Genomic DNA, 13,002 nt, shown 5'->3' with positions numbered 1-13,002 from the left:
ATAACCTTTTATTAAGAAACCCATTTTTGGTCCCACCCATAGGACACTGCTCCAAATAAACCTTTACTCTATTACACATGAGCTATAAGCAAGCCACTTTGCGGTTGGTCTCCATTATAAAGCCCAGCTGCAGGCTGTATAACTCTATTTGTTATAGGCAACATATACATTGCCTGAGGCATTTCTAAATTGACCCTAAAAGCAATAGATATAAAGGAAGAATCACGGCCAAGAGCTGAACAAAGAGATTTTATTGAAAGACCTTGTCACAATGTAGGGAGACTGCAATATAACCCGCGGGCGTCGGAGGGGGACAGGGAGGAACATTTATTTGTAGAACTCGTGCTCCTGTTCATCCTTCTTGATGACCGTCTTATAGGCTTTCTCAAAGTCCTTGGCTAACACTATGTATCGGTTCTCCCGCACCGCCAGCATTCCACCCTGAAATACAGGAGAGAGGTGTCAGAATGGAACACAGGGACCTGAAGGCATTCCCAGCCTATTCTCCCCCCCGATGGGTCACGTGATTTATAGTAAACTCTATTGGGAGCTGCTTTAGGAGCTTTGGCACCATGTTTCTTGGATACTAAAAATGGCGGCATGTAAAGCATATTTAAGGCAGCCCGTGGAATGGAACTATGACATTAGACTGTCAGGGTTGGGGGTGTTTTCTCTGGGGAAAAGGTTTTTGTGAGGGGAGATGATTACTACAATGGGACAGAAACATAAGAATTGCACTTACCTCTTGGCAGATGGAGTTAATATCCGCTCCGGAAATCTTATCAGGACGAGCAACATCTAAGGGGTGAGTCAAGGAATGTTAACCAATTGCCTCTCATACACTCTATTGGTACAAACAGCCCATGTTCGGGAAGCTGCTGCTGAATCGATGTACCCCTACTTCCTATGGCACCTTAATATGCCCGCAGCACTGTGCCCCACTGATCTACAGCCACGACCTGCTCCTTGGCCAAAGCGCTGCCTGATACTTATCTACATTCATAACTAACATAGCATTAAAGGACCAGCAGTGAAAATCTGTCCTGTTTCATCAAAAAATTTGTGAAACTGTGGAAAAAATCTACAAAATGGTGAAATTTCGAGAAACTCATTGAAGTGATTGGGTGTTTTTTTTGCAGTGTTTTTTCATGTGTGTATGGTGCAAAAATGCCCATAGTAACATAGTAAGTTAGGTTGAAAAAAGACATATGCCCATCACGTTCAACCATAATGCCTATATATAACCTGCCTGACTGCTAGTTGCCCCAGAGGAAGGCAAAAAACCCCATCTGAAGCCTCTCTAATTTGCCTCAGAGGGGAAACAATTCCTTCCTGACTCCAAGATGGCAATCGGACCAGTCCCTGGATCAGGTATTGCAAAGTACTATAAATGTTCCTACTGTCCAGGGAAAACCTCCGTGGATTCATTCTAGAGAAAAGGGATCTTTCCCAGAGATCCCAGTCAGAGCTCCCTAGGAGTCTCCATGCAATTGGCACAAGGATACAGTCCTCCAGATCCACCTCCTCCGACAGGTTCATTTTGCTGGTGATGGTGGAGAATATGAGACGTTTCTGTCGGCGGTCGGGTAAGGGGAATTCTATTTTCCTGTCGAGACGCCCGGGGCGCAGCAGTGCCGGATCTAGTGTGTCTGCCCGGTTGGTGGCCATGATTACCTGTTAGGATAAACAAACAATACGTTAATAATGAGATAATAATACATTTTATCCATATAAAGAACACTGCTAATTTCGATGCATCATTCTAATAGGTTGAGCATAGCATTGAGATAAGTAACACTGGGCGAGGACTCACCTTTACATTCACGTTCTGGTCAAATCCGTCCATCTGGTTAAGGAGCTCCAGCAGAATTCGCTGCACCTCGCGGTCGGCTGCAGGGGCCAAAGGATAATATAGTGAGACGTTGCATTGGTTTAGCCAATGAGAAAGCAAAGCCTCCTTACTGCATACTATGTATTTATATCAGCTGCGACAAAAGGTTCCTAATGTCACAAAAACGTGCACTATAGGGTGAAGACACACAGAGCTACTAGTAGCAGCTACTTGTCGTGGCTACTAAAACAGACAATGCTGATCATTTACAGATAATTGTCTCTACGTGTGTTTTAGCAGAGGCAATTCTCAGTATTGTATATGGCAGGGGATTTTCTGGCGTTTAGCATCCCTGACAAGTAGCTGCTACTAAGTAGCTCCGTGTGTCTTTGCCCTTATAATTGCTGCACTGAGCAGGCTAGGCTCCAGTTATACAGCTCATTGTGTGTGTAACACTCACCTCCTGTCTGGGCATCAAAGCGCTTTGTGGCGATGGCATCGATCTCATCAATAAATATAATGGCGGGGGCATTCTCTTTGGCCAGCCGGAAAACATCCCGCACCATGCGAGGGCCCTCTCCCAGGTACTTCTGAACGAACTCGGAGCCCACCACACGGATAAAGGCAGCTGTGGGGCAGAAACAGCGAGGAAGTTAAGTCGACAGATGAACCAGAACAGCGGTGGTTTCCATCCAATATGTGTGCCCAATCATAAACTGGCATACAGTTATCAGCCTAGCTGTTCCTGCTGAATTGTGCTTAGTACCGGGGAATCCCTATGTGCCATAGTTTTATGGTATCTCTCTTTACAGGCTATGAGCAAACTTAGGGGGCTGTTCCTGCTGAATTGTGCTTAGTACCGGGGAATCCCTATGCTGCCATAGTTTTATGGTATCTCTCTTTACAGGCTATGAGCAAACTTAGGGGGCTGTTCCTGCTGAATTGTGCTTAGTATAGGGGAATCATTGTGTGCCATAGTTTTATGGTATCTCTCTGTACAGGCTATGAGCAAACTTAGGGGGCTGTTCCTGCTGAATTGTGCTTAGTACAGGGGAATCCCTATGCTGTCATAGTTTTATGGTATCTCTCTGTACAGGCTATGAGCAAACTTAGGGGGCTGTTCCTGCTGAATTGTGCTTAGTACAGGGGAATCCCTATGCTGCCATAGTTTTATGGTATCTCTCTGTACAGGCTATGAGCAAACTTAGGGGGCTGTTCCTGCTGAATTGTGCTTAGTACAGGAGAATCCCTATGCTGTTTTTGTATAAATCTACAAGCTATAAACATTTAAATAAAAAAGGGAAAATATAAATAAGGGAATTGTATCTGTAACATTAAAATAATTTTACAACTGTCACTCGTGCCCTCATCTGTTTTGTATTTAGCCATTGTTTATCTGCCATTTCCTACTGTACAAGTTCCCAGCACACAAACACCAATGCTCACCTGTAGTGTGATGAGCCACAGCCTTGGCCAGCATAGTCTTCCCACATCCTGGGGGGCCGTACATCAAAACCCCTCTGGGTGGGTCAATCCCTATCTGTAATAGGAAAATCACAGTTATGTTAAATCACAAAACCGACACACTGCTTCCTACTGTCAATCCTGCCCCCCCCCAACGTACCTGTTTATAGAGCTCAAAGTGCGTTAGTGGCAGTTCCACTGCCTCCCTCACTTCCTGTTTCTGGATGTCCATCCCCCCAATATCGGAGTACAGCACATCTGGCTTCTGGTCTGTGGAGGGAACAACATGAACAACGTCAGGGCCAGAGTAGAACTCACTCATTTAATATTAATTACTCATTAATACAAATGTATTTGTAGCTGTAATATTGGTGTGTAGGCGCCATCTCAGTGCCTTGTGCCTGAGTCTGAGCTTTCAGCCAGCGCTACACATTAGAACTGCTTTCAGCTAACCTATTGTTTCTCCTACTCCCATGTAACTGGAGGAGTCCCAAGCCGGACTTGGATTTCTTACTATTGAGTGCTATTCTGATACCTACTGGGAGCTGCTATCTTGCTCCCTTCCCATTGTTCTGCTGATCGGCTGCTGGGGGTGAGGGGGGGGGATATCACTCCAACTTGCAGCGCAGCAGTAAAGTGTGCCTGAGTCTGAGCTTTCAGCCAGCGCTACACATTAGAACTGCTTTCAGCTAACCTATTGTTTCTCCTACTCCCATGTAACTGGAGGAGTCCCAAGCCGGACTTGGATTTCTTACTATTGAGTGCTATTCTGATACCTACTGGGAGCTGCTATCTTGCTCCCTTCCCATTGTTCTGCTGATTGGCTGCGGGGGGGAGGGCGGGGGGATATCACTCCAACTTGCAGCACAGCAGTAAAGTGAGACTGAAGTTTATCAGAGCACAGGTCACATGGCTGTGGCACCCTGGGAAATGAAGAATATGGCTAGCCCTATGGGAAAAACAGATTAAAATGCAGGATTCTGCTGGAGAAGCTCTATTAACTGATGGGCTTTGAAAAAAACATGTTTTCCCATGACGATATTCCTAGCAACTTTGCAATTAGTTTTCATTATTTTTTATAGTTTTTACATTATTTGCTTCCTCTTCTACATCTTTCCAGCTTTCATGTTGGGGATACCGACCCCAGTAGATAAGAAACTATTGTCCTTTGAGCTTACAATTTTATTGTTGTTACTTTTTACTACTTATCTTTCTTTTCAGGCCTTCTTCTACTCATAGAACAGTCTCTCATTCAAACTACTGCCTGGTTGCTAAGGTAAAAAACACCCAAGGAAACAGATAGCTGCTGAGATTCCAAACTGGAATTTGATGTTACAGTGCATGGATAGAGACATGGGCAAGGCAGTCAGTTACCTGAGGTGAGCATCATGATGCTGCTGTCTGCCTCTGGGGGTAGGACGTCCACTAAAGCATTGCTGTGTTTGTGCAGAGCCACAGAGGCATTGGGCTTCAGCAACTCCCTGTCAATGGTGCTCAGGATCCGGACATAGTAATTAGAGCCTGGAAAAGATAATAAAGATTGTAATTTAACTGGAAAAAAGGTGAAAAAAGTTCTATTCATTTTCTAAAAGCAAACACCAAGAAACCAGTACAGGTATGGGACCTGTTATCCGGAAACCCATTATCCAGAAAGTTATTACAGATTATGGAAAGTCCACCTCCCATAAAATCTATTTTAAGAAAAAAAATATTTTTTAATCTCTGTAATAATAAAACAGTACCTGTACTTGATCCCAACTAAGATATAATTACCCCTTATTGGGGCAGAACAGCCCTATTGGGTTTATTTAATGGTTAAATGATTCCCTTTTCTCTGTAATAATAAAACAGTACGTGTACTTGATCCCAACTAAGATATAATTACCCCTTATTGGGGGCAGAACAGCCCTATTGGGTTTATTTAATGGTTAAATGATTCCCTTTTCTCTGTAATAATAAAACAGTACCTGTACTTGATCCCAACTAAGATATAATTACCCCTTATTGGGGCAGAACAGTCCTATTGGGTTTATTTAATGGTTAAATGATTCCCTTTTCTCTGTAATAATAAAACAGTACCTGTACTTGATCCCAACTAAGATATAATTACCCCTTATTGGGACAAAACAGCCCTATTGGGTTTATTTAATGTTTAAATTATTGTTTAGTAGACATAACAGTAAGGGAATTATATAGCCTATGGAACAGGGAGGCAATTACTGCCCAATGGGAGCAGCCTTTATACCTGTGGTTGATCCCACAATGGCGGTGTTCTGATCTACAGCTTCCAAGAACTGCCCAATGACCAAGGGGATGCTCTGTATACGTTTCACCTCCTCCTGGGCATGGAGGAATTCCTTCTTCAGGTTTTTCTGTTCATCCTTAATGTATTCCTCCTGCACCTCCAGGAATTCCAGCTCCTGCTGCAGCTTCTGTAACGCAAACACGGGTTTGTTACAGAAAGGCGAAAGCCGATTGGCTAATAACCAGGATCATTATTGGGCAATGACCCACCTTATAGCGACTGTATAAATCCTCCAGGTCTTCAGGCTCCGGCCCAAGGAAGGAGAGGGCTGTGATTGGGCGGGATGAGGCCAGGGAAGGAGCTTCTTCCTGCCAGGGGGAAAGAGAGCAGTAGGGTTGTGATTTATTGGGGTAGTTCCCCTTGAAATTCATTATTACTATGATGTAGACATTTTGCAATTGGTCTTCATTTCTTATTATTTGTAGTGTTTCAGTTATTTAGCAGCTCTCCAGTTTGTAATTTCAGTAGCTATCTAGTTGCTATGGTCTCGTTTACCTTAGCAACCAGGCAGCGGTGTGAATGGGACGCTGGAATATGGATAGAAGAGGGACTCAATAATAATAATAATCTCAAAAGAGAGAATGTTTTTGGCTGCAGGGGTCAGCGACCCCCCCCATGTGAAAGCTGAATAGATGTAAACAATGAAAGCAAATAATTAAAAAAAACAAATAGTGAAGACCAATTGCAAAGTTGCTAGGAATAGTATAATATAACATACTAAAAGTTATCTTAAAGGTGAACCTCCCCTTTAATAACCTTCAGCTGCAATATGTAATCAATACTACAACTCCCATGATCCCCAGGGAGCCGGTGGAAGGGATGCTGAGCTTTATGGTTGGTAGTTGGGCAGCCCTGGTGTATATAATGATATATCAGAGCCAGCTGTTTAATATTAACTTTATAATGTTATATTATCTGCCTTCTCTGAACTCCAAGGGGATCCCGCAGAGCATGCCGGGAGCGGTAGTACAATAACAGCAGCGGGGCGTTTGTGTAGCACAGACAGTCCCGGCCTCACGGCCCCGCCAAGCTACTCATTACCTGCCCGCTCCCCTTCTCTATGACAATCCCGATCTCCTCCATTATCGCTGATTTTCCTGTGTCACCGCCGCTCACTAACTCAACTTCACTTCCGGTGCCGACGGGGGAAGTGACGTCGGCGAGAGGCGGCTGGAAGCTGTTGCAGCATGGGAGTTGTAGTTTTCAATGTTTCCCCCCCTATCCGCAAACACCAACATACACTGGTACGAATACCGCCTCCCTCTGTGCAACTACTATTCCTGAACGATCAGCGCTCGGCTAATAATCCTTGGTGAGCAGCCAATACCAACAGGAAGTATACAGTATTCCTTTTTCTATTGGATGTCCGGTCACTATAGTCCCGCCTATTCGCTTAGTATTGTCCAACCAGCGGAAAGGCAAGACGGCGGTTCTTTACGGCTTGTGAAGTCGGTGCCAGGCGGCTCTGTAGGGATGGCGAGTCTGTGGATGGGCGATGTAAGTTATGGCAGTGGTACCATGTGACTTAACCCTTACTCCTCTGTAGTGTGAGTGAATGGAGTCACTGGTGCCATGTGTATTGTTGTATTCACTTCTAACCAATGACTCTTGTCTTTTTCTTCTCATGAACCGACCCAATACTGTAACTCACTCACTCCCTGTGTCTTCTGCAATATGTTCCCTTCCCATCAGCTGGAGCCATTCATGGATGAGTCTTTCATCACCCAAGCCTTTGCCACTATGGGCGAAACCATTGCCGGTGTGAAGATCATTCGGAACAGGATGACCGAGTAAGTACCCCCCTACTGTCTCTTGTAAGGATATTAGAAGGCCGAGTATCACTCATGTATTATAAGGGATACTGTACCCCCTACTGTAAATGATAAGGATATTAGCAGTCACTGAGGGGTTCTGTGCCCCCCATATAAAGGCACAAGGCTGCAGGCTGAGTTATACAGGGAACTCTGAGTATCACTCATGTATTATAAGGGATACTGTACCCCCTACTGTAAATGATAAGGATATTAGCAGTCACTGAGGGGTTCTGTGCCCATATAAAGGCACAAGGCTGCAGGCTGAGTTATACAGGGAACTCTGAGTATCACTCATGTATTATAAGGGATAATGTACCCCCTACTGTAAATGATAAGGATATTAGCAGTCACTGAGGGGTTCTGTGCCCCCCATATAAAGGCACAAGGCTGCAGGCTGAGTTATACAGGGAACTCTGAGTATCACTCATGTATTATAAGGGATAATGTACCCCCTACTGTAAATGATAAGGATATTAGCAGTCACTGAGGGGTTCTGTGCCCCCCATATAAAGGCACAAGGCTGCAGGCTGAGTTATACAGGGAACTCTGAGTATCACTCATGTATTATAAGGGATACTGTACCCCCTACTGTAAATGATAAGGATATTAGCAGTCACTGAGGGGTTCTGTGCCCATATAAAGGCACAAGGCTGCAGGCTGAGTTATACAGGGAACTCTGAGTATCACTCATGTATTATAAGGTATAATGTACCCCCTACTGTAAATGATAAGGATATTAGCAGTCACTGTATAATCTCCCCCTCTCTCCTGCCCCTATAGAGGACTGCCCGGTTACTGCTTTGTGCAATTCGCACAGCAGGAAGCTGCAGAGAGGTGTTTGCTGAAACTCCATGGGAAACCTTTGCCCGGTGCTTCCTATGTAAGTACATTAATAGTCCATGCTTGTGTAGTTATTGAGTAATTATTGTTTAACTAATATTCTTGTATCCAAAAGTATGGCCAAAGAATAAGGGAGTATGGCTCATATACAGGATCTATTTATGGCCCCTCCCCCAAACAAATGTTTGTAAGTACACAATACTTGGGAGAGACACACAATCTTTGTCACTCTCTGACCAAATGGTGCAATTGTCTCTCTGTTCAAATATAAGATAAGGGAATCATTTAACCATGAAATAAACCCAATAGGGCTGTTCTGCCCCAATAAGGGGTAATTATATCTTAGTTGGGATCAAGTACAGGTACTGTTTTATTATTACAGAGAAAAGGGAATCATTTAACCATGAAATAAACCCAATAGGGCTGTTCTGCCCCAATAAGGGGTAATTATATCTTAGTTGGGATCAAGTACAGGTACTGTTTTATTATTACAGAGAAAAATACTTTTTCTGCTGTAAACAATTATTTATATTAAACTATTATTTTTCTTCAATCTGCTCTTTCAGAATAAACGATTCAAGCTCAACCGTGCGTTTTATGCCAAACCACCAGAACCCAAGTAAGTCATTTCTTATTGATTCTATTTGGCATCTGCTGTTTAACAGAATAAAATTTTTGTGTGTGTGTACAATATCCGTATCAGGAAGAGTCCATCGGCATCTGGACACTGCACTGGTACAGAGATCAGCTGACAGGAAGTGATGCAGCTCTAACTGTAAAAGGAAGTAGTGCAGAAGCAACAGGCAGAACTCTGCCCATTCATTGGCTGATGGGGCCTAGCATGTATGTGTGCCTTGGCTTGTTTGTGTGCACTGTGACTCCTATGATCCCAGGGGGCGGCCCTTAGTACATGAAATGGCAGTTTCCTATTTAGGATTACCCAATGGCACATACTGCTAAATACGTATATTTATATGAAAATGGGTTATTGAGATGAAGCAGGGCTTTACATATGAGCTGTTTATGCAATATATTTTTATAGAGACCTACATTGTTTGGGGGTATAGTTTCCCTTTAATAAAAGGAGCTAGTGTAAAGTCAAGCTTCCTACCCAGTAGGGATCTACTATCTATAACTGATAGATATCACTAATTCACAAGCTTATGCCTGTGAGCCTTTCAGTGGGGCAAAGCTGTAATACAGGTATGGGATCCGTTATCCGGAAACCTGTTATCCAGAATGTTCCGAATTACTTACTGCTCCTATGGACTTCATTATGAGTAAATAATTTAAATGATTCCCTTTTCTCTGTAATAATAAAACAGTACCTGTACTTGATCCCAACTAAGATATAATTACCCCTTATTGGGGGCAGAACAGCCCTATTGGGTTTATTTCATGGTTAAATGATTCCCTTTTCTCTGTAATAATAAAACAGTACCTGTACTTGATCCCAACTAAGATATAATTACCCCTTATTGGGGGCAGAACAGCCCTATTGGGTTTATTAATGGTTAAATGATTCCCTTTTCTCTGTAATAATAAAACAGTACCTGTACTTGATCCCAACTAAGATATAATTACCCCTTATTGGGGGCAGAACAGCCCTATTGGGTTTATTTCATGGTTAAATTATTCCCTTTTCTCTGTAATAATAAAACAGTACACACCTTGTAATTGTAGAAAAAAGGGGTGCCCAGCACATAATACAATGCTGTGTTAGTGTTTTTATAGAGACATACCAGAGATTACCCCCTCCATGTTCTGACAGTAGAATCATACATTTGCCCCCTAGCAAAAAAAGGAGACCCTCAGCTTAATGCAAAACCCATGATCCCCCTGCTGTGTTGCTTTAACTCAAGTATTTTACCTGTGCTTCCAACAGAAGAGCAGCACCCTATTTATCCACTAGATGGAGCACCATCTCCCCTTCATTTGTTGCTGTTCATTCTTGCTCTGTGCACAAACAGTTGCAACAATAGTAAGGTAGCCATATTGTGTGTGGCCCCTTGTGCACTTTCTGACTATTTGGCCCTTTAGCCAGAGAGTCATTCCAGATCATATATGTCCATGTCAGTGTAGGAAGTGGATTGCTCTCTAACATTTGCAACCCCCCAGTGATTGTACCTTTCCTTCCCCTTTAAACATATTACCTCTTTATCTATTTACCTGTTCTTTTTATATATATTTTTTAATACAGCCAGAATCCCAAACCACTGATGACTCAAGCGAGTGACTATACCCAGGCCTTTAACTACTACTCCCAGCAGTTCCAGCAGATGTTTTCCAACTGGAAATATGACCAGCAAAGTGGCGGTTACAGTTATCAACAATACGGAGACACCGCAAGTACCTGGCAGGTAAGGAAGGTGCTTAGATGCCTGACTGTGTAGGGAACAGTTCCCTAAGCCCCGCCCCCTGCTGATCTGGCTGACTGCTTTGTGACTCAAATGAATGCAACAGTAGTCGCCTGTCCCTCAGCCTGCCTTCAGCCTGCCTCCTCCCAATCCCACAATTCCCTGCTGCACACATGATGCCAATAAGCAAAGGAACATCCCAATGCAATGCATTGTGGGTTATGTAGTTCCTGAATGCTGTCTGTAAGCTGTGGAGAAGTTGTTACAATTTGTAACATCAGTGTTTTAGTCCCTCCTCCCCTGCCAGGATTTCAAATGATGCAGAAAGAGAAGAACAGTTTTGCAGCTGGATTTCAGCATATAAACATGGGATTTATTCCTGCTTTGTGAAGCAACAGGTTAAAGTGATAGGGATATTAGGGGTTTCTGGGTTGTGTGGGGAAAATTTTGGTCCTGAAATTGTAATTGTTACTCAGATGCCAGGATGTATATAATACAGTTTATCGCTAACCTTTTTATTCCATTTTGCATTTTTAGGCCCCTGAGGAAACAGCAGAAACGGCAGAGGAAGCTCTGGAAGGTGAGCCCCTTAAGCCTTGCACTTATTTATAAGGTACATATGGTTGCTATGGGTAACTAGACCAGAAATTAGGAACATCTCAAACGAACAGTATATCCCTTTCCCTTCAGTCTGTGTTTTTGATTCTTAATTTGCCCTTTCAATGGCGGCCTAACGCTGTGCTTGTGCAGTGAGTGACTTGCCTTTCCTGTCCCCGCAGATCCCGTGCTCCAATTGGACATTAACGAGGCCAATAAGCAGTTTATGGAGCAGAGTGAAGAGCTGTACAATGCACTTATGGACTGTCACTGGCAGCCGCTGGACACCGTCATGTCCAAGATCCCGACAGACATGTGACTTTACCCTGTAAGGACGCTGGGAAATCCACTTGACTAAAACAGCCGGTAGCCAATGAGAGCAGCTGAATATTTCCAGGGCTAAGGGTAGTGGCGCTTGAGGGGACTTTATGGCTCTGCGGACAACATTGCAAACATCCAGCGCTTTCAAGTCAAGTTGAATCTTTCCTTTCCATTTGTATAGAGCTGGAACAGACGTCTCTGCATCGTGTGCTTTGTGATATTCCGGTTTTCCATTGTTTTACTGAAACCTTTTCTATCCGTTCATCAACACGCAGTTCTGTAAAGACGATAAAATTCACTATTTTACTATCTTCTGTGCTGTCTTGTTGGATTCATATCCCTTGCGGGTCCGAGTTGAGCGCTTCCGCTTGTTCTCCTGCCCGCGAACTAACACTGCCGGCCTGTGTCTTATAGGTGCCAAACACGCCCCGCCCCTTTTGTGATGTCATTGCGGGGCGGGTCTATACATAGAGGGCAGAAGCTGGGTAGGGGTTGGGTTGGGAGCGGGTGGGTTGAATTTTTCTTGTGTTATTCTAATGGGCTGCACGGGTCTAGTAATTCTGTACAACCCTGCTGCCGGAGAAGCCTCAATGGAAGGATAGGAATAGAAAAAAGAAGTACTAATGGAGTAAGGAGGGAAGCAGTGGCGCTGGAGGTATTTTCTGGAACATGAGCAGGTAAGATGTTTCTATACATCTCCGAATTCATCGTGTAACTGCCATCAGTAGTTCCATCACCTTCCATCGACCTTAGGGTCGCTGACCCCCTGACTTTGAAAGTGCCACTGAACAGAAAAAGAATGTAAATAGCTGAAGAGCACAGCGAAGTCAAATATACTTGATATTTTATCTTTTCTATTCTGTACACAGAAGAGTTTGTCTACATGGTGATAATGAGCTCTGTATAAACAAGTCCCTCCCATCACCCAGCTAGAGCCTGTATTTCAGGCTTATGTAAGGGTTTTAGCCATGAACTGGTAATTTGAATAACTGCCTCTTCCCTCCCCGATATTAGTTGCAATCCGATTCCTTTTTGGGTGGGGACATGAACGTTGGCGGTAGCTTTAGGGTTTCTCTATGTCCATAGGGCACTCGTGTGCGTTTCAGAAATGGAGGCGGGACAGACGCCAGCACCAAGTGCAGCTATGGCATCCATTTGCGCAATGACTGCATGCATTTGGGCAGGACTGCGGCTGTAAATACCCCCCTGTATTTACCCATGTTGTGTAGAAAAAAGCCCCAAGTGAGCAAAAATCACATTTAGGGCAAAAGGTTCAACATTTGGGTAAAATAAGAAAAGTTTGGGTTTGATTATAACATTTGTTCTCCTCTCTGCCCTTTAACCTCTAGTGGACCTTGCTCCGCCCCCTTTGACCTGTTCTATCACCAACCCTCCCATTTGCATTGCTGCCCACATGCTTGTGGCCCTGCCCCCTGCCTGTATAGATTTTTTTTAAAAAGGCGGTAACCCTAA

The 13,002-nt window shown here is 43.8% G+C and overlaps 2 protein-coding genes across 3 annotated transcripts; one reads left to right on the top strand and one right to left on the bottom strand.

Moving 5' to 3' along the window:
• Nucleotides 1-230: 230 nt before the first annotated feature.
• Nucleotides 231-6,861, bottom strand: psmc4 (proteasome 26S subunit, ATPase 4). The gene is given in 11 exon segments (NM_001008009.1): nt 231-441; nt 743-798; nt 1,506-1,674; nt 1,814-1,890; nt 2,292-2,459; nt 3,278-3,371; nt 3,456-3,565; nt 4,670-4,816; nt 5,541-5,727; nt 5,810-5,908; nt 6,642-6,861. Coding segments are annotated over 11 exon segments (1,263 nt in total). The 5' UTR covers nt 6,684-6,861; the 3' UTR covers nt 231-327.
• Nucleotides 6,862-6,992: 131 nt separating this feature from the next.
• Nucleotides 6,993-12,975, top strand: trnau1apl1 (tRNA selenocysteine 1 associated protein 1 like 1). Of its 2 annotated transcripts, XM_031905164.1 has the most exons (7): nt 6,993-7,097; nt 7,293-7,390; nt 8,195-8,294; nt 8,821-8,873; nt 10,455-10,614; nt 11,149-11,191; nt 11,391-12,975. In XM_031905164.1, the coding sequence occupies exons 1-7, from the start codon at nt 7,074-7,076 to the stop codon at nt 11,525-11,527; spliced, it is 615 nt and encodes a 204-aa protein (XP_031761024.1). In that variant the 5' UTR covers nt 6,993-7,073; the 3' UTR covers nt 11,528-12,975.
• The last annotated feature ends 27 nt before the right edge of the window (nt 12,976-13,002 follow it).

This window comes from Xenopus tropicalis, chromosome 7 (assembly GCF_000004195.4).
Source record: "Xenopus tropicalis strain Nigerian chromosome 7, UCB_Xtro_10.0, whole genome shotgun sequence".
NCBI lineage: Eukaryota > Metazoa > Chordata > Amphibia > Anura > Pipidae > Xenopus > Xenopus tropicalis.
The sequence above is the reverse complement of the archived record's forward strand: the minus strand, read 5'-3'. Positions and strand labels throughout refer to the sequence as shown.